The sequence below is a fragment of the Scleropages formosus genome, chromosome 9 (assembly GCF_900964775.1).
Source record: "Scleropages formosus chromosome 9, fSclFor1.1, whole genome shotgun sequence".
Classification (NCBI taxonomy): Eukaryota; Metazoa; Chordata; class Actinopteri; order Osteoglossiformes; family Osteoglossidae; genus Scleropages; species Scleropages formosus.
Window position 1 is genome coordinate 3561084 of NC_041814.1, and position 25483 is coordinate 3586566.

At 41.7% G+C, this 25483-nt stretch overlaps 1 protein-coding gene across 3 annotated transcripts in view; it reads right to left on the reverse strand.

The window, feature by feature from the left end:
* Positions 1 to 24641, reverse strand: part of LOC108919906 (guanine nucleotide-binding protein subunit alpha-11-like) — a 41390-nt gene extending 16749 nt beyond the window's left edge. The window contains exons 1-3 of one of the 3 annotated variants that reach the window (XM_018728290.2): positions 23686 to 24641; positions 2772 to 2956; positions 1330 to 1484 (exon numbers count right to left, since the gene is read on the reverse strand). In XM_018728290.2, coding sequence (XP_018583806.2) covers positions 1330 to 1484; positions 2772 to 2956; positions 23686 to 23821 — 476 coding nt within the window. In that variant the 5' untranslated portion in view covers positions 23822 to 24641. Of the gene's footprint in view, positions 1 to 1329; positions 1485 to 2771; positions 2957 to 14685; positions 14717 to 22859; positions 22917 to 23685 lie in introns of those variants that run through there. The other 2 variants (XM_018728292.2, XM_018728291.2) reach the window with 2 other exon arrangements.
* Positions 24642 to 25483: the final 842 nt, after the last annotated feature.

Below are 25483 nucleotides of genomic sequence, written 5' to 3' on the forward strand. Positions count from 1 at the left end.
AGCGCTAGAATGGCCTGATCACCTAGTGCTACAAGAATTAGGAGGATGCAGAACTATTAAAAAGCAACAACTCCATGTTGGCAGTGTAAAATGCATTTTCTGTCTGGCAAAGTGTAGCCTTGCATATTTTCATGCATTTTAACTGCTAGGTAAACTCTGCACAAAGCAAGAATTTAAAGAATGATCAGCAGTGTGAAAAACTAGAATGCATTTCAAGTTTCAGGAGCATTTTGTATATCTGCTTTTCCCACTAAACTCCCCCCAACAATATTCTATGCAAGTCAGAAGTGGAACTCTGGCTACATCAGGCAGAGCACTAAGGAGGACTTATTTGCCACTCATTAGCTCATCAGCCACTGTATGTCCAGGCGACAGCGGAGCCTTGGTCCATGTATGTTGCGTTCATTCGTTTTTTGATTCGAAATTGAAAAACAAAATGCGAATTACGATGCCTTCATTTCGTTTTTTGATTTAACATGGAAAGCAGAAAAATGAGAAAAAACAGCTTATTGTTTGAGCACACACAAAAAAAGGACTTAATTTTCTCTTTTTGTTTAAGCGTACAAAGTATGGAAATCAAAATCTCACAATTACAAATATGATGAATGCCCTAAAGAGCACAATAATTCCAATCTAACAAGTAGCCAAACCTAGAACTGGAACCTAGAACTTCATAGTGATTTTAACACCTACGCTTAATTAGTAATAAGATTCTTAAGTAGCAGCACCTGAAAAATCCTGCCGACTTTCTCAGTGAACATGTTAACCTCCCTTACTGATGTTGAAAAGCACATAGTGATCCATATTAACAGCAATTATTATTGATCAATAACTCAGAGCGAAGCCAGCACGTTCGATGAATCCACTGATGGATTATGCGTGGTTTCAATTTGTTTACAAGAACAGCACAAAACTAAATAACTCAAAGTCAAAAAATAAGACTGCAAGAAACTATAAATGAGGCATATTTTTAAAATTTCACATTTTTAGCAGAAAATGGTTTTTAAACATAGTTAATTCATAATTTTTTCAATTTCGAATCAAAAAGTGAAACACCTCCTCCTGTGTGCTGCACACTCATTCTCACACTGGATACAGTGATTCTTACACAATGATGTTAGTGTTTACCCTCTGTTACCAAAAAGGATGAAAAGTTGCGAAATGAATTTAATTTTTAGCTCTTCGCTGATGAAGACAAAAAGACGGCACTGCCATGACAAAGAAAACAAGAAGGCATATGGAAAACAGGTTTTTTTTTTTTTTTTTTTGAAATTATGCAGTGAATTTGTAGGCATCCCATCAGCTGTAGAGCCCTTTGTGTCCACTTACTATTTGGTGGAATCCGAGAGCTGGTACTCTCGCCTGCGATCGTAGGCCTCCTGGATGCCAGGGTCTGCCCACAGCGTCTTTATTGCGCTGATGTACATGGTGTCAAAGGCCATCACCTTCTCCACATCCACTTCTTTCACAAGCAACGCATTTGACTGATCCACAAGGCAAGAGAAGAAAACACCAATTCAATAAACAAATGACATTGAGAAGAGCTCCATCTACAGTCATGCACCGCTTAAGGACGTTTCGCTTAACAACTGACTGCAACTATGTCACTGATCCCATAAGATTATATTGGAGCTGAAAAATTCGTAGACTAGCGATGTCGTAGTGCAACATGTTACTCTCGTGTTCGTGCTGCTGTAAATGACCTTACTGTGCTGCCAGTCGTATAAAAGTATAGCACATAGCTATGTACAGTACATAACACTTGATAATGATAATAAACACGCATGTTACTGGTTTAGGCATTTACTATACTGTACTTTATCGTTAGTTTAGGTGCACTTTCTACTCATTAAAAAAATTTTACTGTAAAACAGTAGGCTGTGTTACGCCGGCAGTAGCGTCATAAATCTCATGTTTACTGTGTCTCTTGACTGCAGAGGCTATACCATCTAGGTGTGTATAAGTACACTCTATGTTTGCACAACGACAAAATCGCCTAACAACGCATTTCTCAGAATGTATTCCCGTCGTTAAGCAATGCATGCGTTACCTGTAGCGTTTCAGGTTTAGTTTAAATCACAGTTATTTCTGCATACCATTAAGTATTGGTTTTATCATTGTGTTATGTACCAAATGCATGATTTCTTGAATTTTACTAGAGTCCTGGTTCATGATTCAACTAATGAGACATATGTTATATACATTTGTTATCGGAGAATTCTTGCAAAGCTTTTTGAATTTCACACACAATACACAGATAACACAGGGATGTTAACTTTGGCAAATTTTTTAAAAAAACTGAATTCACTACGCCACCTTTTTTGTTATTAAAACAGCCCACACAAATATAGCTTTTGCATTTGTTCAGCAAATGGGAAACACTTTAAAACCTTTTCCACTGCTGGATAGTCCATCGATTCAGGTCCCCAGAATAGCTACAGAACACCACCTGCGCTGTGCAATAGTGCTCGCCATCATTTTTCAACTGCTTCACGTCAACAGCTAATAGATTACAATCACAAGCGCTGTTTTCATACTTTTTGTAAGCTGTGATGTTTTCGCATGCGTTACATTTCTCCAGTTGTACTCCAGTAATGCATCACATCACATCGTCTTAAAACCAGTTACAGCGTGGAACAGCGGCAAAAGACTGCAGAAGTAGTTTGCAAGTTAAAGTGCTGCCTTCCTCCTGAACACATAGAGCTGGCTGTGAGCGAAGGAGAATATCAGCTCCATACACTGAGCACCTGCTTCTCAACAATCTCTTTTACCTTGTTCTGCTCAAACTTGTACAGAATCTTGAGGTTCTCCATGGCCCGGATCATGGCCTGCATGGAGGTGAAGATGTTCTGGTACACCAACTTTATGAAACCACGCTTGTCCTCATCTGTGTAGCCAGCTCCGTGGATGATGCGCATCTGCTTGATGAAGGTGCTCTTTCCGCTCTCTCCGGTACCTGGGTGGGAGACAAAATGCCATGCGTGGTTAAGGTTCCACATCATCGGCATGTGAAGACACATTAAGACCTTAGCGTCTCCTGTGTTATAGCTAGAAAAGCAGAGAGAAAATAATCTGCACAAACACAATGCCAGTTTCAGTATGTCATGTGCAACAACAAGGTAAAACACCAGAACGTATGCAATAACGTAGTCATGCATTACATATGATGTAGTCACACACAGAGGAAAAACGAGACTGCAATTAAATTAACACAGTATACACACATTGCTTTAGTTGCAGTCTGGTTTTGCTCTTAGCAGTTCAACATTTATTTATTCTTTTTGAATTTTCTCAGTTCATTTAGTTCATTACAATACTTTTTAAGGTACTAGTTATTTAGCACATATCTGAACCCAGATTCAGGACAGGTGAGACACAAATGCACAAAATGATTGCCCTCAGTTTGGATGAAATCTTGTGCATTGAGTATTATATTTTCTCAAAATAAAACTCAAGCCTTTACGGTTATTTATGACCTGTGTCACTGTTTCGTGCATTCCTTGGGAAAACATCTTATTCGGGAACTTCTGTTCCAGTTTGTTTAGTCACAAATTTCCTGCATGACCCATAAAATATGCCAACTTGTATTTCTAAAAAGACAATACATTGAGGCTTATGTGCTAATCTATTGCATGTATTAGAAACAATTATCAAAAAGTACTTCAGCAGGTTTACTTTCAGCAAGTTTTTAATGCACCCAGGCAAAAAAAAAGGGCCAAAGTACTCTAGGCCATCTAGTATTTTAACTAGAACACATGAACAGATGAGCAGGACAGCATGGCTTCAATAGTGGGACAGTCTTCCACATTTGTACAGCTAGGAAACACCCCACTGGTCTGTTTTCACCCAAGGCTACATAGGACAACAGGAACCTTTTAATGATCTATTCCCAGGGCACGAACACAGGTTGTACAGCTTTAGAAATGACTGAAATTAGACCACTTAAAATGCACAAACATTCACAGAGCACGTCCCCCCCCCCGGATCCACTGGAGTTCAACCTTGTACTTCACGGCCCAGTCCAACCAAGAGCTATGGGATTTTCGACTCAACCTTCAACTTCCACAGCACTGCAAATAACACACATTTCAAAAAGGGACAGCTGGTAGCGTAGTGGTTAGTATCACTGCCTTTGGATCCAAAGGTTTCAGGTTTGATCCCCACCTCCGGCTGCAGTACCCCTGAGCAAGGTTCTTACCGTAAATTGCTCCAGTAAAATTACCCAGCTACATAAATGGGTAAATAATTGAAACCTCAACATTGTAAGTCATTTTGGAGAAAAGCATCAGCTAAATAAATAAATGTAAAAAGCCCTTGATTGAGCGTGTTGGAATACTTTTATTACAGAGCTTTCTAGTACAACGCGCAGCAGGTGGTGTAGCGAATACAGCTGCTGCCTTGCTGGGATGCAGGTTTGAATCCCACGTTCTGCTGAAGTGTTCTGGGTCAAAGTACTTACTTTGAATTGCTCCAATAAAAATTACCCAGCTTATACACTTTTTTAAAACTGATGAATAAACAAATACAAAACTGCACTACAAATGTGAGTGAAACAGGATTCCCCCCCCCCCCCCAAATTTCAGTTCTGAATAATTAATCTGAAATAAAGTGTTTCAGCAGGCACATACAACAACCAAAGCTTTGAGGAGAAGCATTTTGCAGGACTCCTATTACTGAAGAGTAATCAGAGGAACTGTGTCAAGGGCAGAAGAATCTTAAAAGTATTAAACATCGCATTGTCTGAAATCAAACTGGTTTAACTGCACCGAGATGGCAAAGACAGCTGAGCGGGGGATCACCTGCGAAAGGACCAGGACACACAAACAGCACACCAGTTCTTCTCCAAAGATATTGAAGATGAGACTGAAGGACACCTTACATTTGTGTATTTTCAAAATCTAACAGTGCGCAACATTCCAACAACGAGCCTGAACATGTGAAGGAAGAGAATCAATTTAAAATTTAGCAAACGACAATCAACGGTTCTCAGAAACCAAATAATTACAATAATAAAGTACACAATTGTGATATAATTTAAGCTACTGTAAGTTGAACATCTACCATAATTATGACAGCTGACAATGGCATAAAGAAGCCATTTTTAACATTTTTTTTATGCATGTCAATGCTACTGCTGTGAGAAACCAAAGTCTCAAATCAAAGAGTCTTAAAAACGTACCTCTTCCAGACTTACTTCTCCCATGATCTCCCAAGAGCACGTTAATGTGTAAATGTTTATGCTAGATAACCCTGGGATTATAACTGCTAAATAATAGATAAATCTTCATGCAGTTACTTGTGTAATGTTTATAAAAAATATTAGGAATATGATTAGGAGTTATCGATACTCGGATAAACCCTTATGCAGCTACTCGTGTGATGAACATGGGTTCATATGGTGGAAAGAAAGAAATGAACCGCAATCCAGAATCACACGTCTGGATCTAAGCATCCCTTCCTGCTAAAAAAAACACATTGTATTTTCTATGATATGTTCGTCGCTTTGGAGAAAAGCGTCTGATAAATTAATACATACAAATGCAAACGAATCTGCAGTAAAATTTTTTCCCCCCCACCAATGAACACAAATGTCCAAATTCCTCCTCCTGAAGTCCATCATTTATAAAGGACTCCTGGAATTTACACTCCAAGGGAAATCCTGCTCTTGCAATATTAAGGTGATCAATGTTTCCTTGATATCCCCCCCCTCAATCGCTCTAGGCCACAGATTAAATTATTGATAAAAGCACACGAACAGCAGCTCTAGGCTTGTGGTGCTCATGAATCAGCCTCATGTGTAACTGTCAGGTACGGAAGATATAAAGTTGTCTATGTCAAACAGACCCTTCTCCACAGATGCGAACATCATTAAAGAATTCGAATCCGTTTCCGTTCAAAGTCACAACAATTCGTGGATAACGTCTGCCACGAACATATTTCCGCAGAGGGGGAAAAAAAAATTGATACTCTGCACAGCCCTGCCTTCTAATCCTCCATTCAGGAGGCTGTGTGTGTGCGCTGAAGGACCCATTATTTTTAATAACAGGATGCATTGACTGCTGTATGAAAGTCACATTTGTACTTGACTTCTTGAGACCATCTGTACGCACAGAACTAGGCCATATCAGAGACAAAGGGCTTCCAGCAGTGATCTCAATCCTAACACAGAGCTACAGTCAGCTCTCGAACCGCTGCAGGAGAGCTTTCAAAAGAGCTCCAAGGGAATGAAAAATACCTTTCCTTGCTGCAATGCTCTTATAAAGCAGGCCTCACAGGCCGCAATGCTGGAACATGGGACGCAAACCCTGCGATGGCTTCTCGGGGCTTAGGGGTCACCAGTAAGGCACAAAGAAACGCCTTGAACAGACACTGGGGACGAGGCAGAGCAACAGGACCAGTGTGATGCTGGAAGGGGTCAGACCGGGAGGGCTTCACATCTCAACGAAGCGAGTCGAGTGCTTCCCGTGCAAACTAGCATCAACAGCCATCAAATACTGCTTGATCTGTTATAGAACTAATGTACTTACTGTATGTATAAATGTGATCGTCAACAGCCCAGCACTAACCTCTTCCAACAGGATACTGCAATATTTATACTAGGCGCTGTTTGTGGAACAGACAAATGCTGAAAATTGGATCATTAAATTTCATGGAGGTGGGGGGGGGGGAATGAGTCCTGCTTTGGGACAGCTATATGGGGAATAGTCCAAATGCCATCACTATTTAAACAGTTTTGCTATTGTTTATTCTTTTCACATTTACACAAGACTGTACAATCACCATTTCAGATTGTGTTCATTTTTATTTAGGCATTGCCTCTATTGTAAAACTGCAGTATTAACATTATAAAAGGAGTTTTTGAGTCCCCCCCTTCCCCATTTTTCAATAAAGGCTATAACTGCTGGGAGGAAGCAAACAAAAACACAAAGCCTTTGTTAACCCAGACACATTTTGCTTCACTGCTTTGTTGTGCTGTCGAGTTGAATCTGACTCATGGTAACCACTTACATATATTGCGCGTTGCATGGACAGCTGGAAGAACAAACAAGTCGACTGCAGAAGAGATAAAGCTGACCATGTCACTTGAAGCTCAGTCAATGAAATTATGCCTATCGTACTTTGGCCATACGATTAGAAGAGAACGATTATTAGAGAAGAAAGTCATGACCAGAAACACTGAAGCAACAAGGAGAAGAGGAAGACCTGCAATGAGACCACTCAATATGTTGACAACAATGGGGACAAGACTGGAAGAGCTTGCCAAACTAGCACAAAACCGATTTCTTCTTAAATCTTTAATTCATCAAGTCACCATGAGTCAAATCCGAGTCGATGGCACTTAACTAACCACTTACAAGGTTTTTATGGTGAGAGAGGGTACAGAAGCAGTTTACCATTGCTGCACAACTTAGAACTGTGGGAGTAAAACGCACACAAACAACGAGAACGTGCGAACACAGACTAAGCCGGATTCAAACCACAGCCAAGGTGGAGCGAGGCTCTCGCGCTACCCGTCTCAAAAAATGTGTTTCCGATAGAGTATTTACCACGGCCTCAAAGTATTCATACCCACCCACAATAAATCAGTAAGAGCACAAAGACACCAAGCAATTCACAGGAACGATTTTTATCGTTCCTTGTTCAGTTTTTCCAGGGCATCAACTCCATGTTCGACCCGTTACGCAGGTAAGATCACTCTGAGCACAGCTATTCTTCACAAGTGGCTGTCATGTCGGTACACAAAATCTTTGACTCCAACTCCAGTAACCCAATAATTGCTTCTGACTCCACAGCACTGAAAGTTGCATATTATTTTAAGGGTTGACTTACCTGGCAAATATAGGCCTAAACCTACATTACGCTTAGTTTTGGGGGGGATCGACATACTCCAGATAAACTTATACACCGGCATATACGGTACATTTAGTCAGAGTCGATACATTTTTACCAACTCCAGTAACTCAATAATTGCTTCCGAGTCCAACTCCACAGCACTGCTGTCATGCACCAGTTAAATGTTGCTTCCAAGGCTTGAACACTCCTTGGCCACTGACAGCAGGGACGCCTCGCCGGGAAACGGTTTTGCCAACATTCCCTTTGAGGTGGGGCGCAACCAGCTCAGCACAATGGGCACCACAAGACCTCCCCGGGTTAAGAGCGTAGGGGGGTGGGCAGCAGGGCTCCATTTGAAGGGCAGCTCTTTAATGCCTGGACCGCTGCCGCTGGGGGCATCAGAGGAGTCCTCGCCTTGATCCTCCGCTGGCTGTTGCTGGCCACCGAAGAGCCCGTTTCAAAAACTCCCCAACTGCTCCAGAGCAGAATACTGAGATAGAAAATTCCTTCTGATTTATTTCGCATGACCGTGTCACGAGACAACCCACCCCATCATCTGCCTACTGCTACAGCTGTGGCTCCATGCGCCGCTGTGTAGGGCCGGTGGAAGCCACGCCGATCCTTCCGTCTTCATAACGGTGTGAAAATTCAGCAGACTTTGTCAACACAGCACTTTCCAGAAATTCTATAAGTTGAGGATATGTCACACTTTGGAGCTTTCGTTACAAGTTTCAATGCTAAAACTCCTTGCAAAGAAGAGCCAGCGAGACTACAGACTTTCCATGGAGAGAAACTTAGTGTGACCTTTCCTGACATGTTCACTTAAACAGAAACAGCACTGAGGCCTAGCATTCGTCCTCTTTTAGCCATCATTACCTGTAATTCAATCGCCATTTTTCTCAATTACTGGTAAATACAGGTATTTCCCCAGGGGCCTGAGATAAGTTTAACACTGGGGGGGGATGATAGCCAAACAACTGCATAACTAATGATAAATAGCTCTCTTCCCAAAAGCCACCGTTCATTCAATATTTAGGTCATTTCACTTGGAAATGAATGAGTGCCATCCTGTTAAATATGCTTCTCTTTTTCATTCTGCAAATGCAGATTTTGCCAAACGTCACACGGTGAAACTTACCGCATTAGTTCTGAACAATGTGACAGAACAGGGACTGGGGTTTTAAAAAAGAAAAATATTGCCTCTCAAGTGAGCATATTTCTACGTCACAGTATGACTATAGGACATAATTCCATTCCTTTGAGTGCAAAACCTTAGAAGTGGCTAAAAACTATTCATACAACTTCCCCAATGTTTTTCACTATAATAGTATTGCTGCGTACATGAATTATTAACAAAAAGGGAGTGAATTATGACTTGGCATCCAGTGTTCTCCTCTCCGTCTACCGTCTGCTTTCCCTGTCTACACTACTGTTGACACAGCAGCGTAGTGTCAACGTCCTGCTAAACTTCACACATTTCACACTGCTGCTCCACCTGCCCTCCGTTGACTCAACCGCAAACGCTCAACACTGGCTCTGCAGCTGCAAAATAGTTGCTGATTGTAAATTGCTGCAATGGAAATCCCAAGAAAAGAAACTGAATTGCGGTGGAGCCGTACGCACGTATCAAAAGTTAATAATTAAGGTGAAGTGCAAACACTTACCTGAATTATACCCCAGTGGAAGCCACAGTTGAGGCTTTGGCAGTTGAGAGGATAAATGCTTGAATATTGCTGTGGTTCATGCTGTCAAACTTGCGGTCCAGATACCAGTCTCCTCCCCAGCCCGGTACACACCTACCCATCACCACATTAGCAGTGACTCGCCCATGATTCTGCAAGCTAAGCAGCAGCAGCAGAGACCATACCAAGAAACCATACAGTGTGATGGTTACCTCGCCACATTCAAACATCATCAACAGGTCTTCTCCTGCTGCGGTATGTTTGAACAAGACAACTTGAACTTCTCTGATCACATATCCAGATGTACATATATGTAAAGAAGTAGGCAGTTCTATAACTGAGTAGTTAGTTCTATAAAAGCAAAAACATGAAGGTTCTCGGTTCTGGCTCCGTTGTGGTGGAACGACCTCCCTCTCTCACTCAGGACTGCTGAATCCCTGTCTACATTTAAAAAGGGTCTTAAAACTCACCTCTTCCACAGTCACTTCACCCATGATCTCTTCCGTTCATGTAAGGTGTAAATGGCTGTGGACTATATCTGAGATCATAACTGTTAATCAGATAAACCTTTATACAGCTATTTCTGTATTGTAAATGTTTATATTTAATTAAAAAAAAATTAAGAATGTGATCAGGAATCGTGGATATTCAGATAAAGTTTTATGCAGCTACTTGTGTGATGTACATTGGTTCATATGGTAGAAAGAAAGAAACTAACCGCAGTCCAGAATCACACGTCTGCATCTAAGGGTCTCTTCCTGCTAACGTAATGAACACGTACTATTTTCTATGAGATGTATGTTGCTTTGGAGAAAAGCACCTGATAAATGACTACATGTAAATTTATTATACATATAAATGTATAACATGTTAACTGTGTCCCAAGGAAACTGCATTATGCCAATCTGTGTGGCTCAGCTGAGCCCAGCTTTTACCCCAGTGCTGTAAGAGTGTACAACAATCACCAACGTGCCACCTTTATTAACTAGAGTTGGACTGCTCCTTCCAAGCACATTGGTAAATTACACTGTCACTTTAAGCATTCACATTCTCACTCTCACGTTCTAAGTTCTCTGGCTGTCTACTGGTATTATTGTTATTACTGTTACCGTTATTTATTGTCATTGCTATTAGCATTACTCACTGTCATTGTTTTGTTTGTGTAGTATGTGTATTGTCTCTGTCTTGTCCATAGTCTGTGGAGAAGCATTCAAGAAGAATTTCATACTTGTACCTATGACAATAAACTTGAAAAATAAGTTTCTCAGCTGAGCCATTGGGGCAGAGCACATAAAATACAGTAAATAGCTACTAAAACCTCACAGCATACTCAAGTAAATTAGAACTGGAAAACATTACAATAGCAGTGTATTACAAATGAAAGCAAAAGCTCAGGAAAAAATGTGCAGTTTGACACTTTGTTCGTTCACAACACCCATCTCTTCTGGAGTTATAGGTTTTTTTTTTTTTTTTTAAAAATGGTTGCCAAGAGCCCTTTGACATTTACATTTGCATTTAGCAGACGCTTTTCTCCAAAGAGACATAAAAATACAATGTGTTCATTACATTAGCAGAAAGAGAGACACAAATGAATGCAGATGTGTGATTCATAAGGACAGTTTGTTTCTTTCCACCGTATGAACCAATGTACATCGCATGAGTAGCTCCATAAAACTTCATCAGAATTTCACCAATTCCTGATTACATTCTAACTAGTTTTTTTTTTTTTTTTAAATATATACAGTATATACATTTACATTACATTGCAGGAGTGGCTCTGGAAAGGATTGATCTGAGCTGGATCGTGAACATTTACACATTACATGAACTTAGATCATGGGTGAAGTGAATCTGAAAGAGATAAGTTTTAAGACCCTTTTTAAATGTGGACAAAGATTCAGCAGTTCTGAGTGAGATGGGGAGGTCATAAGAACACTTCAGACATGCCCCTATCACTTTGGCGAACCATGTTCAATCAAAAAAACTAAATGCAAAATGTACATAGAGCAGGTTTGAGTTTTTGCAATGGAATTGAACATCCAAAATGGATTTGTAAACGTAAATTGCATTCCTCCAGTTATTCATCACGTTATATTCAAATCACGTAAAGCAGTCATCCAATGCGGATACAGTGAGGTCCACTGTGACACAAGTGGCAGCAGAAGAAACATCCAATATTCAGACCAAACAACTTCTCTGCAGTCACCCAAAACGATTCTGCTCACAATCAATTCAAACATCATTCACAAGAGTTTCACCCTTCCAGACTGATCAGTAAGGGTTCATGGTGAATGAAAAGGGCAGCTGGTAATGTAGCCTGTGGACACAAAGGTTGCAGGATCAAATCCCACCTCCAGCTGTAGCACCCCTGAGCAAGATACTTACCCTAAAAACTCCAGTACATAATTGCCCAGCTGTATTAATATGTAAATAATTGTAGGTATTCTAACACTAAGTCACTTTGGAGAAAAAGCTTCAGCTAAATGAATAAATCTAAATAAAAAACCTCAGGAGATGTTCTGACAGAGGATGTACAATGAGCACTCAACCCCAAATGAAGCGCTTCAGATACAACGTTACCCCCTTGGATGTCTTTGTGTAACAACATTCATGGATGTTTCTCAACTTTCTCCTCTGAAGAATTAAAGCAACCAAGTCTATAAAAAGGGAGCACAGCTAAATGTTACTGCTCTCCCATTATATCTAATGGATTCTTAATGGGGATTAAATGACATGAGGCCTAACAACATGCAGGTAATGAGCTTTCATGATGAGCCGAATCCTTGGTTGGAAGGCGACGTGGCAGCCAGAGTGCCCAGGTCCCCAGCCATCTCTAGATGCACAGCAGATAACGCACGAGGTCTTACACTGCTGACTAAAAACCATGCCAAAAAACAACACAGAAGAACATAACATACCAGAAAAACCTGATAAGTTTTTTTTTATCTCATGCACGGAGTGGAAAAAGTTCTCCCTTCCATCTAGTCATTAATTTTTTAATTATTTACTAAACTGATATCCTCCTTCAGAGCCTTTTCAACCATCATCTGTTGTACATCTATTATATATGCATGCGGTATGAATGAGAAGCTGCATTTGAGAAGGTGTGAGACATGAGCAGCATTACTGATGGGGATAAGAACACACCCGGGCCTCAAACCGGCAGCCCTCAGGACCGGTGAGGAAAAAGCTGTACATCAAGCACTGTAACAGCTGCAGGGGTTCGTCTCGCACCCGGATGGGCCGAGAGCGGCGGGTAGCAGAGCGAGGCGGGCCTGCATTGCTCTCCACATACCCCTGTTCCATCATCTGGTCGCGGTTGGAGCAGTCCGCTGAGCACAGCTCCTTCTAGAAGACCCGCATGAAAGGTGTATGTGCTGCACCTGGAAAAACAGTCACTCAACTATGGGGCCAGCTGACCTAAGGGAAAGCTGAAATAAATAAAAAAAGAAAACTTATGATGTTTAACAAATTCATTAAAGTAAAATAAATTCCACTTCCTTATTCCGCATTCAAATCAGATTCTTCTAGAAGGGAAGCGACACATCTTTCCAAAGGTCCTATGCAAAGTTTCAGCAAACATAATTGCTGCAACTGAGAGATACATACAATAAGTGGAAAGGGACCGCCATATTTTTTCCTTGGAAAAATGAACTCTTCATCTTTCTTTAATCAAACTGTAAAATTTGTACTGCACAAACATGGTTAGTCAAATTCTAAAATTACAGCCACAGAACCCTGTAAGTGTATTTAAGATGTGCCCAAAAGGTACCCGCAGCAGTGTGTTAGTGGAGTGCCAAGAAGGTCAGGACCACAGAATGACCGTTGGGCTGGAGCAAACAAGCTGTGGGTGTGCCGCTGGCCAAACATTGTCTCTAAAGCTCACGATCCTGCGTGCCGATTGTGCCACTCCATAGCAACACAACAAAGACAAGCTGTTCCAAATAAACCTAGAAAAACCTGAAACCATATTTGGCATACTTTGGCCTTACCGAATATTGCTTTTGAGTTTCGGCTGCTCCGCTAACAGTTGCGGAGGGAACAAAGTTGAAATCTCTCTCTTTGCAACATTATTGTTTGCTGTTAAACCAAAAAGGACTTTAACCTTAAAATGCAAAATTTTTTTAAGCATGTCTTCTTAACCTTTGAGCTACCATTCAATTGCTTTCCACCAAAAGTAACTCCCATAGCTTAAAAGTTCAAATTTATAGGGCTTATTTTGAACACTGGTTCCTTCCGTGAGCAAAATTCAAGATGCACAAATCTTTTGAAGATGCAAATTCCCTTCCCATGATCAGGTTTGATTTCATATTTTCACTGATCCATTTTCTAAAATGTGTCTGTTGCAGAGAGAAACCCGTACTTCACATTGTGGAACAGAAGTACAGTAGTGCGTTAATTCAAGTCGTTTCTATGCGTATTTTTTTTTATATCAGTAATAATACAAGGAACAATGAATCATTGAGAGGATGAATTGGGTGACGCTCAGCAATTAACAGGATTTTGTGAAGGGAAGGCCTTTTACATCTTTTTAAATTAGTTTTAATGTGGCTCTAAGGTAATAGAAATGTTTAAAATGTTATTCTCCTTAAGCTTGTTTTCTGTATTATAGCATTAAGAAATGTGTATTACTACAGCTTTTACTGATCATGTAGATAAAGTTAAGTGTGCAAAAGCTGACAAGCACTGCTCATTCATTTCAAATAAGCTGCTTTTCTTTTATTAAAGCTTTGATCTGAAGTTTTTAAAAATCTGACAATTAAAAAAATAAATTTTACCACTGATGCCAACTTACATTTATTTAGCAGATTCTTTTATCCAAGCAACTTACAATGTTGAGATTATACTTATTTACCCATTTATACAGCTGGGTAATGTTACCAGAGCAATTTAGGGTAAGTACCTTGCTCAAGGGTACTACAGCCAGGGGTGGGGATTGAACCTCTGACCTGTGCATCCAAAGGCAGTAGCTCTAAGCACTACGCTACCAGCTGTCCTACCCATATGCAGCTGTCCAACTTGGTGAAGCAGACATTGGATCGACACATAAAAAGAGCTGTAAGCAGAAATCTAGTCCCAACTGTGTTCTTAAGTTGAGGAGTGCATACGGTTAATCATTTTTGAGCTGGATGTGCTGCCCTAACAGTCCAGCGCACAACAGCCAACTCACCCGCATAACACCACGTCCTGCGTTTTTTTCCAGAGAATACACACCCATTGGTATGATGCAACGCTGAACAGTTTAAGAATCCAACTCCTCCCCCTAAAAATGCAAAAGCGCTGTTCGTGAGTGACACGTACCGTACCTGCCCTCGCTGCGACTCGGCTAGTAAGGTGGCATTAATGGCCACTTTCATACACACCTGTCCTGCTGTCCACTTATCGTGAACAACAGGTCTAAGGGCAGGTTAGACTTGACCCGGATGGACAGCATTAAAAATAGAGGGTAACGAGAGACGGCGCAGTACTGTTCCCTTCCTTACAAGTACTTTTTTTTTTTAAGCTAAGAAAAACATTGCCATATAAACTGCACCTCACTTTTAAAGATATCTCAAACCTTCAGTAAGTTTACCACACTTGACTAGGTTCAAGACAAGGTAAATTCTGTTTGCTAAAATACCAGTACACCTGTCCCTCACAGATTAAATTCGTTCCATGAAATCAAACCATTGTGAGTGGATCAAATAAACATTTTTCCAGATGAAAATTGTCACATATAAATTCACTGAAGATAACATGTACCAACATCTTTGAAAACCACTAAATGTTATTCAGCTGTATAAACTGGTTAATAAGTAGCTTAACACTGTCACATTTAAGAAACCGTTGGCTAAATAATGTTTTCCGCTGCCTGCTGCACTAACCTTAAGCAAGGTACTTAATGAAAGTGGTATTTAAAATGCCATTAAGTCGTAATGTTAGATTTACCTTAATCGGCGGCGGGAGAGGAAACAGAAGCGGGGACACGAGCCCAGGCCACGTGGTCGCCTAAAGGCTAACCTGTACAGACCAGCACTTCCAAACCTGTTCCTCGCCACCCGCAGGTATATTACCAACAAGATGGACGAGATCAGAAGCGGCTCGGACGAGGGATTCCGGGACGAGCAGAGAAGGGCAGCGTATCTATGTGAGCAACAGAACAGTAGGCTATACATTCCCCCACAAGATGAGGCTACGTTAGCATTAGAAAAGCTATATGAAAGGACTTCAAAGTTTCAACCCAATTCTTTTTTATTTACTTAAGTGTTCTTTCTTGCTGCTGCTGTTGTTGTTGTTCTGAGGGCTGCCACACATAATTTCATTGTATTGCATTACACACAATGACAATAAAATATCTCATCATCATAGGTGGGTGTGATTGATTGAGATTATCAATGTAATGTGGAGCACGATTTTATGAAATGCATTTTTTTTTAAATGCAAGAAGCGTGGCTGAGGTAATGAAATGAAGTGAAGCAGACAGATTGACACCACTGAGGGACAAAAACAATACAGGTTTAAGACACAGTGTGCACCTCTTCCTAAAACATCTGGAATAAGCTACAATACCCACTAGGAAAGTGAAAAGAGTAACAGGGAAAATGCCATTGGACTGAGCAATATGCTTATTGTATGAAGAAGGGTTTTTATTTTCATACACCATTTGTTTTTCATTGTATAGAATCCATTACATGAGGGCTGAGTATATTTTCATAATCTGTTCTAGTGGTTTTTCACTGAACTACATTATATAACGGATGACTACACAACTGTCTGATTCCATTTCCTTTAGAACATTGTTTTTTTTTTGGGGGGGAAAAAAATATTTACAAACATCTCAAAATAAGATTTTAAAAAGATATTTTGTGCTATTGAAAAGATACTCTAACATGCTGGAGTTCATTATTATTATTTAAAATAAGCATTTCCACAGCAGTCTGCATGTCTCACTCAACATATAAGGAAGGAGTGTATAAATAAGGGGGCCTGAATTAACATGGTTGGTCCAACACACACACACACACACACACACACACACACACACACACACACACACACACACACACACACACACACACACACACACACACACACACACACACACACACACACACACACACTATATATAAAAAAATACAACATTTCAAAACCGTGGGGGTGCGATGATGCAGCAGGTTTGACCTGTACCTGCTCTCTGGTGGGTCTGGGGTTCGAGTCCCGCTTGGGGTACCTTGTGACGGACTGACGTCCCACTCTGGGTGTGTCCCCTCCCCCTCCAGCCTTGTGTTCTGCGTTGCCGGGTTAGGCTCCGACTCGCCATGGCCCCACAAGTGGCTTCAGACAATGTGTGTGTGTGTGTTTCAAAATATAGAGTATCCTCTTCTTACTTCTAATCCCTAATAATATCCTAATATTTACTGAACACAACAAATGATGTCCAAGAGTTAACATTGTTCACTGGGCTCATTTACTAAGACAAAAGCAGAACAATCTTGCACTTGGCCATACAACGTCAGTGTTATTTAGTTACTCACCTAACAGTTTTATCGGAAGCGACAGAAAAGGGAGGGGGGGGAAAAAAAAAAAAATATCACAAGAAAGCATTATTCAGGTCATCCCAGTTAAAAGTGAAAGTGCTCTCTCTCTCTCACACACACACACACACACACACACACACACACACACACACACACACACACAAAAAACACTGGGGCCCAGGAAGATTTGAGCCATCACCCTGCATGGTCCTTAAACCTGCTCTGCATACTGGGGGGGGGGAGAGACATGACAAACTTGGTTAAATTAAAAACATCGTCCTTCATCGGTCAGCATTACAGTTCAGCTGTCCGCACCAGAGCCAACTGGATGACTGAGCAGAAGATTCCTCCCAACACTCAAAACATTAACGTGGCATGAGATGCAGCGTACAACGCTACAGTGTTCTCAATGGACGCCAGTGTGTAAAATCAGCAGTAACAAGGAGAAAAATCAAGATGCCAAGCACAGCCACTATATCATATGCTTTACAATGAAAGAAAATAGGCGGCAGCCTCATTTTCCCAAATTATATGACAACTGCACTGCTGATGGCACGTGTTTCAATCTGAGCACACACCCCTCTTTCGTTACGCAAATTCCGTTACCGGAAATATCAACCCGTTTCTTGCAGCGTCACGAGCCTTATGTTTCCGAGGACTTTGTTCAGGTAACAAATACTAGGCCATGGTTTGACTAAGACGATGCAACCGGCAACTCCAAGAAAAAGCTGCTCTTCTAGCCATAAAAAAAGAAAAGAAGCAAAATATGTTTAACAGCATACTGAAATTCCACAACTCGAATACTGTGTTCGGAAACAAAACTGCAGCTTTTCCCAACATTCCAAGGAATTACAGCAAAGATCCTCAGACTTTCCATATCAAAAATGGGTCAAGGGTGGGGGAGGAAGTTCTTGGATTAGTTCCCCCCCGTCCTACATTTGATTATTTATTTGGGCGCCGAGAAGCGGGCCACTGATTTTCCGCTCAGCTGATATATCTTTAATCAACGGTTGCGGGAAGACGGGGCCCAACTGTGCCCCAAGAGATGCCTGGTACCAGGCTGCCAGGACCCCAGTTCTGCTGGCACCAGTTCAGCTAGATCCAGATCCAGACCCTCGCAGCCAGGGACAGGATCACGTCCACCCGCTGAACGTCGATGGACCCAGAGAGAAAGCTTACTGAAACCGACAAAAGCAGTTACTTGAGGCTCGTGGGTATCAGAGGCCATCACAGTGCTCTTCTGGGAGGTACAACTGTTTCACTCATAAGGATGACTTATGATTTTTTTTTTTTTAAAATTATGATTTCTTCATAATGCCACATCAGCTCAACCCCATAAATAAGCTGCATGATAGGCAGCATGTTAACACTCCTCCTTATCACTCATGTCAGAATTTATGGAAACCCATGTTTTTGATAGTCTAGCCTCCATTTTATGAAATTTCTTCACAATTCTGGATCTTATAAAATCTGCAACATATACCACCAGCGACCATTACAGAAAATACTGATTATATACACTAATTCAGATCCAAAATCTCTCTTGTAAGATTAAATACAACACCATTCCCTTAAGCAAGCCTTCAAATTAAACATTAAAGAAATCCAGCTGCTGTCCTAAGACATGCCACACACTTTTTTGTTCTGCAAGCACAAAAAACATGGGTTGTTGCAATGAAAACCAACTGTACACATAAGCAGCACGTATATTTAAAAAAGACAAAGTCACCAACCCATCAGTGTATTGTGTTCAGAAAAACAGCACTTGGATCCTGTTATGATGAATACACCAGGAGGAATTATTTGAAGGAGAGCCCAGACACCATGTTTTACCACCTTTTCAACATTATTATTATTATTATTATTATTATTATTATTATTATTATTATAATAATAATATTATTATTATTATCAACAACAACAAATCCACAGCTTGTCACTGCAGTGCCGCCATTTCATTTTAAACACATTCACAGGGAGAAGAATAGAAGCGATCGAGCCGACATGCCTCCGCTGGCATCGCGTCAGAACCCTGTTCACAAGAGTGTGTGAGCGGTGCTGGATGGGTTCTCGCAAAGAACGCCATGAGTGCGCCTGCTAGTGCTGGCAGTGGGCTCAAACTGGCCTCGGCTTAATCATTATGTAACACTCAGACATACCAACAAACACACTATTCAGTACCGCGGCAACTCATTTCCAAGTTATTATTATTCTTCTAGAATACAATTCACACCAAATGTCAGAGACAGAATCATAATGCGGTTAATGAGTATTATTGCACCAACTTTGCTTTCTCACGTCAAAACGTTTAAAAATTACTACAGTAAAGTTACAAATTAACAGGAAGTTTATCATCTTTCAAGACAGCTGGAACACATGAGTGGGATTTGGTCAACTTTTCTCAATACATTCTGTGATTAATGTCAACAGGAGTATAAATAACATTTTCACTACAACTACTGTTTCACGTATTTCATAACTCCATTTACATTCGTTCAATTGCCTGACGCTTTTCTCCAAAGCAACTTACAATGTTAAGGTTATAATTATTTTCCCACTTATACAGCTGGGTCATTTTACTGGAGAAGTCCCTTGCTTAAGGGTACTACAGCCAGTGGTGGGGATCGAACCTACGACCTTCAGATCCAAAGGAAGCAGCTCTAACTACTACGCTACCAGCTGTACGGCATAACTGTGCAGAAAACAAGACCATTTCCTTTATGAGCCAGAAAGAACTGTTATTAACATAACCCATAAACAGCATCCAAATGCAAAATTGGTATGTACAATGCTTTTTCATATTTAAGTTATAGTATAACTAAGGTACGACTACACCAGAAAAACAAATTGATCTAGGTTTGCGTATTACTCAGACACCCTTTACGTCTTCACAGACGTAAGCAAAATCAATGTTGAAACAGATGCTTTTCAGTGTTTAGGAAACATCAATATGTTTAATGATTAAAAATGTATTCATGTTTAAAATTGGATTTTAATGAATCCTGGTGCCCTTGAGAACATAAAGCCTTACGTTCACATGGGCCTGAGACATTAAGACTTCAGAACTCCAGCAGACCATCTTTTGGGTGGTCTTTAAATTGCAGCAACTCATTTAAAAATAAACAAAGGCAATGAAGGAGCCTGATACTCCTGCCGATCGAGCTACATTCAGATTTAATCCAACAAGTCTGACTTCACAATTAGTCTAAGTACACTGGACAGAGACTAAAGATATCATCCCTTGCAGAGCATCAGGCGGACAGACGACATGATGTCTGAAAAGGAACCCACAGGATACCCGCATAACAACAACACTTAAGTTTCCATGATGACATTCAAGTGACTACTGAACCTCAACAACTAACACTCCTCCCGAATACTGACCAATGCTGAAGAACACAGAAGCTAAAACAGATTACACGGTCATGTTTCAGAGCAGAAACCTACTGACCAGACTTGGCCAAATGTCTGGTACCCCGGTACCCATAAACTACCAGACTTGAGTCAGAGGTTTTAGGCTCATGTCACAGGAGCAGCACTGCTATTTCATCTCTGAACAAAGCACTTAACTGCCACTGCTTTAAAAGGGTGAAGCTGAAAACATACGTTTTGCATGTCACTGTCTTACAAGAACATCCAAAGCAACAAAACATACAGGCCTAATAATAAAAGTGACTATCCCAATGATTAATAATAAATCATCTGGTCAGCTCAAGCTTAGTAAATAATGTGCTCAACATTCCCCTAAAAATGTACGACCTTGTTGTCTTTGCATATATGTGTATACAGACACCCCTCTACTTACGTAAAAATCAATTTACGTAAATCTGAGTTTACGTAAAAAATTCCAGGCATACACATTATTTAAGGATAGCGCTTTTATTTTACACAACGCATCTGAAATACATTAAGCACAAGTAGGCGTAACCAGACAAGGTAGGAAGCTGCATCTTTCCAGTTCCAGCATGTTCCGAGCCGTGTTCGCATCTCCTCTCAGTATTCTAGTTTTTTTTTTTTTTTTTTTTTTTACCCTTTTCATTATTTACAGTGACTGGTGCTAAACGGGCACTTGAAGGAAAACAAGAACCGTCTTATAAGCGTACAGCAATCGATTTGGAGATTAAATTGAAAATAATAAGGAAGTATGAAAGTGGACAAAGATTATGGTCTATAGCACAGGAACCAGGTTTAGTCGTATCGACTAAATACGATAGTGAAAAACGCAGCACGTATAAAGGAGCACGTAATGGTGCTGAATGGTGGGGAAGGAGGGGGAATCTGACATATGCAACTTTTGACTTACGTAAAGGACTGAAGAATGGTCTATCGCGCACGTTGAGGGGTGTCTATATGTACATATATAAGTGTTGAATGCATTTTTGTAAAATGATTTGTATACTGCTTTGGAGAAAACCGAATAAAAGGGAAAAAAGCTGCTCAGCATCAATATGGTACTTCTACAAGAATTACACAGTAATGGTAGCAAACTTTGGTATTCTTTTGTAAGCAATGGAGGAAAACATTTCTAAAACATTTCAAAGAGTACTAATGAATTAAAGTATATAAGTAGAAAAATGTGCCAAAAGGCACAAAGATTAAATAATCCATATTTTCAAATTAGAACTCTACAATATGGAGAGGTTACTGAAATTCAAGTTCTAATTAGTGACATCATCCTCATCGGCTGCACAGAAATGCAGAGCAATCATGTATCAAAAAAAGAAGTTTCCAGCCATAAATAACATATCTGAAAAAACATTACAGTACAGGCCAGTAGGCAGAAGAGTGGTTACATTCACCACCTTGCACTCAAAGGACCCAGGTTTGAACCCGATCTCCTACTGTCGTACTTTAAGTAAGGTACTTTCCTCGAACTGCTCCAGTAAAAATTAGCTAGCTGGATTTTAATTTTATCACTATAAACAGCTTGGGGGAAACAGGTCAGCTAAATAAAATAAAATCCAGCAATCGCAGCTTAGATTTCACTTAAAAAAAAAAAAAGAGTTCAGGCATCTCTCTCCAGAACAGAAACCGCAAACATCTCCAGAACATATTTGTTAGGTTGGGGGAGGGGGTTGAATAAATCTAGAACCAGTAGTTACATCCAATGAGAACAATCATTCACTTTCTAATCTATTTTTCAAGCAATACCCAAGTGTCCTCATTGCCTCATTTAAATGAGGTGGAGTGATTGATTTGCTGCTGGGAAATGGATGGCAGAGCAAGTGCCACTGAACGGCAAAGCCGTACACATACTGCCCCCATTCAACACAGAAACCCAAAACTGACGGTATTAATGGAGATTTTCTCTCTATGCATTTCAGGTGGTGTATTGCAAGGTAGAATATCAGCTCCAGCAGGAGTCTAAATAACTGTTCTCCGACGCAAAGGTCCTTAAACACCCCCATCCGTGTAAATATGGCTGCATGCAGACACATCAGCGTGTGAAATTTGGACAGAAATCACATTTCAGGGGAAAGCTGGATGAAAACCAACCCGAAACGGAACCAGCATAACTGCAACATGACGCCTACTTCCCAGTAAAGACATTATGTAATGCTCCTGTAAATAATAGTAACCCACATAAAGCACAGTGTGAGATGGTTAAGAGACAGAGCTTCGACCCAAATATACTGTATACTGGTGACCACTTTGTGTGGAGTTTGGGGTCCGAGTTGCAACTTCGCCAAGAATTCAAGTTCTGCATCCGCAATCTGTGATTAGTGAAACGTGGGGGGGGGGGGGGCTGAGAAATGATAGACTGTGACATAAAATACATAACTTCTATTTATAACTGCAAGTTCCTTATGCAACTGCAAATGGATACCTGCTGATCACGATGAATGCAGGCAAGTCCAACAGAAGGATCACATCCAAAACCTGTCCTTAGATACACCTGCAAGAAAAGTTCAGTCTTCGAGTAGGAAGCGCATCGACACGTTTCCGTACACCATGTGCAACGTGGTACATCTGACAAGTTCCGACTACGCCCAGGGCTACATGCATCACGACATGCCAACTTTAACATCTTCCACCTTCAAGAGCGGTTCCCTGAGGCCACTGCTTACTGATGACCCAGCCTTGAACATCTCAATGATGCGGCACAGCAGTTAGACACCTGCTCCAACCTGAGGGTTGCTGGTTCGAATCCCACTCCTTTGGTCCTGAGACACAGTAAGAAATACCGAGGTCCGTTTGAATGGGTACGTTTGATTACCCAAGCGGTTGGCTAAAAAAAAGGATTACCTAAGCGCTGCTCGCGCTGGAGGAAGGCGTCAGAAAAATAACGGACTGATTATACTAATAATCAAGGTAATGATGGTGATCCTCCGTGGACGTCAGAACCTGGACTGGACTGGACGCACCCCTGCGAATTCTCTTTTTTTTTTTCATTAAAAATCATTTCCCCCCAGCTGACGCTTTTATTCAAGGCAGCTTACAACTAGAATATCTTTACACTGATTTATTCCTAACCAAGTCAAGCTAGGTAAGCACCTTCAAGCAAGGGTACAACAGACAGTGGGATTCGAACCAACCAGCTTCAAGTTCAGGCAGCTGGAGAGCATCCCGATACCACCCAGTTTACTGGGGACTCGCTGGTAGCCCGACAGCAAGCTAAAAAATGGTGTTACGTAAGAGCACCGAGGTCGTACCCAGAAGAAGGAGCTTCAGTTCCCGCCGGGCGTCGCGCTTGTCCCGACGGAGCTGCTTCTCGATCTCTGCGTTGATGCGCTTCGACTCCTTGGCCTCCTCGCTCATGCAGCAGGCCATCATGGACTCCAAAGTCATCGCCGCTGCTTGCGGAGCGGAGCGGCCCCGCTGTCCGCCCGGCTGCAGACGGACTCGGACACGGACGCGCTGGGAGGCGACGCTGCGACACGGAGCGGACCGCGCAGAAAGCAGGCTCCGTTTCCAGCGAAGGAGGCCGACGGCCTAGCGCCCGCTTCCCGGAGCGACGCGCAGAGTCCGCCTGACAGTGACAGACACCGCAGCACGAGCGAACGCTTCCCCGCGCCCGCTAACGGCGCATCTCGATCTCCGCGTGGCGGCCGCTCCCTCCCTCCGTGCGCGCTCAGCAGCTCGGGTCCCGGGGACTGCGGGACGAATCGCACCGGCGCCTCATCCGTGCTGCTCGAGTCTTTCCGTTCGCTCTAAACGGAGCGCCCCAGAAGCGGCGAGCCCCGAGCGCGACTGCAACGAGACAAAGCGGCCGCAAGTGTGTCCATGAGCTGTGTGGCTTCCCGGCAACCTGGACGGCAGGCGCTCTATCGACATGAATCGAGGAAAGCAAAGCGCTTATGCAAAAATGCCTGTGTCTCCAGCTAGCAGTTCAAACACTCTGCGGCTCCTTACCCAACGAGCTGGCTGCTTAGAAAAGAGCCGAGCGCTATATTAATCGCATGGCAATTTCAATAAATGACGGCTTTTCCTAGCCGTTGCGCTAGCTAGCCAGCGCTAACGTAGAAAGGGGCCCGTCGCTCTTATACAATTTTTTTCGCCCCTTTAATTTTTTCCAGCTAATACATCGCGTCTCCTCCTTTGGATCGCCGCGAGCGCAGCGCACGGGAATGTCGTGAAGCGATAGGCTCAAACACAGGTGACTGACAAGGCACGGGCCAATCGAGTGCTGCGGCATCGTTAAGGCAGGAATGTAGGTGGGATTTTGGCCGAGACGTGGGCGGGTTTTTACAAGTGTCATGTTCGGTTGAGAAACTCGATCAGATCATTTTGATGGGGCGTCTCAACCATTCAATCTTAATACGGAGTGGATGGGCGAAGCGCTCTGTCTACCCGCTGAAGACATTTCACACGATGATATGCTAGAAAATTATAGTCACTGGCGTAGAAAGGGCGAGATTGCTAACAAATAAGGCTAATAAATAGCTCCCTTTCAAAAAGGTAGTGCACATGGGGCACATCTTGACGAGAATGTGTGTTGAAAAGATCCATCCATCCATCATCTGTAGCAGGTTGTCCAGTGCTGAGTCAATGTGGTGCGGAGCCTATCCCAGACAAGCATACGCATGAGACAGGATGCACCCTGGACAGAGCACCAGTTTGTCCTTCGCTAACATGCATAAACTATGGGTGATTTTAGACCTGCAAGTTCACCTGAAACACATATCATTGCACTGTGGGAGGAAACAGGAGCACCTGGAGGAAACACAAACATGGGGACCACTAATTATTTTTAGTTGTCACTGTCATAATGTAATATATTTAATTTTTACTGTGCTGTTTTTAGGGTCCATGTTACCAGCCACACATTTACTTGAGAAGGCAGTGAAGCAGATAATGTTACAGGTAACGAGGCTGTGGAAGACCTTTTAACCGAATGAGACCAGCACAATCCTTGGGAGAAATCCTGCTGCGTAACATAGTCCAGTAAGGTACTCAAGCCAAACTGCTTGAGAAGCAATAACTTTGTGTAAAACTGTAAGCTATTGTACT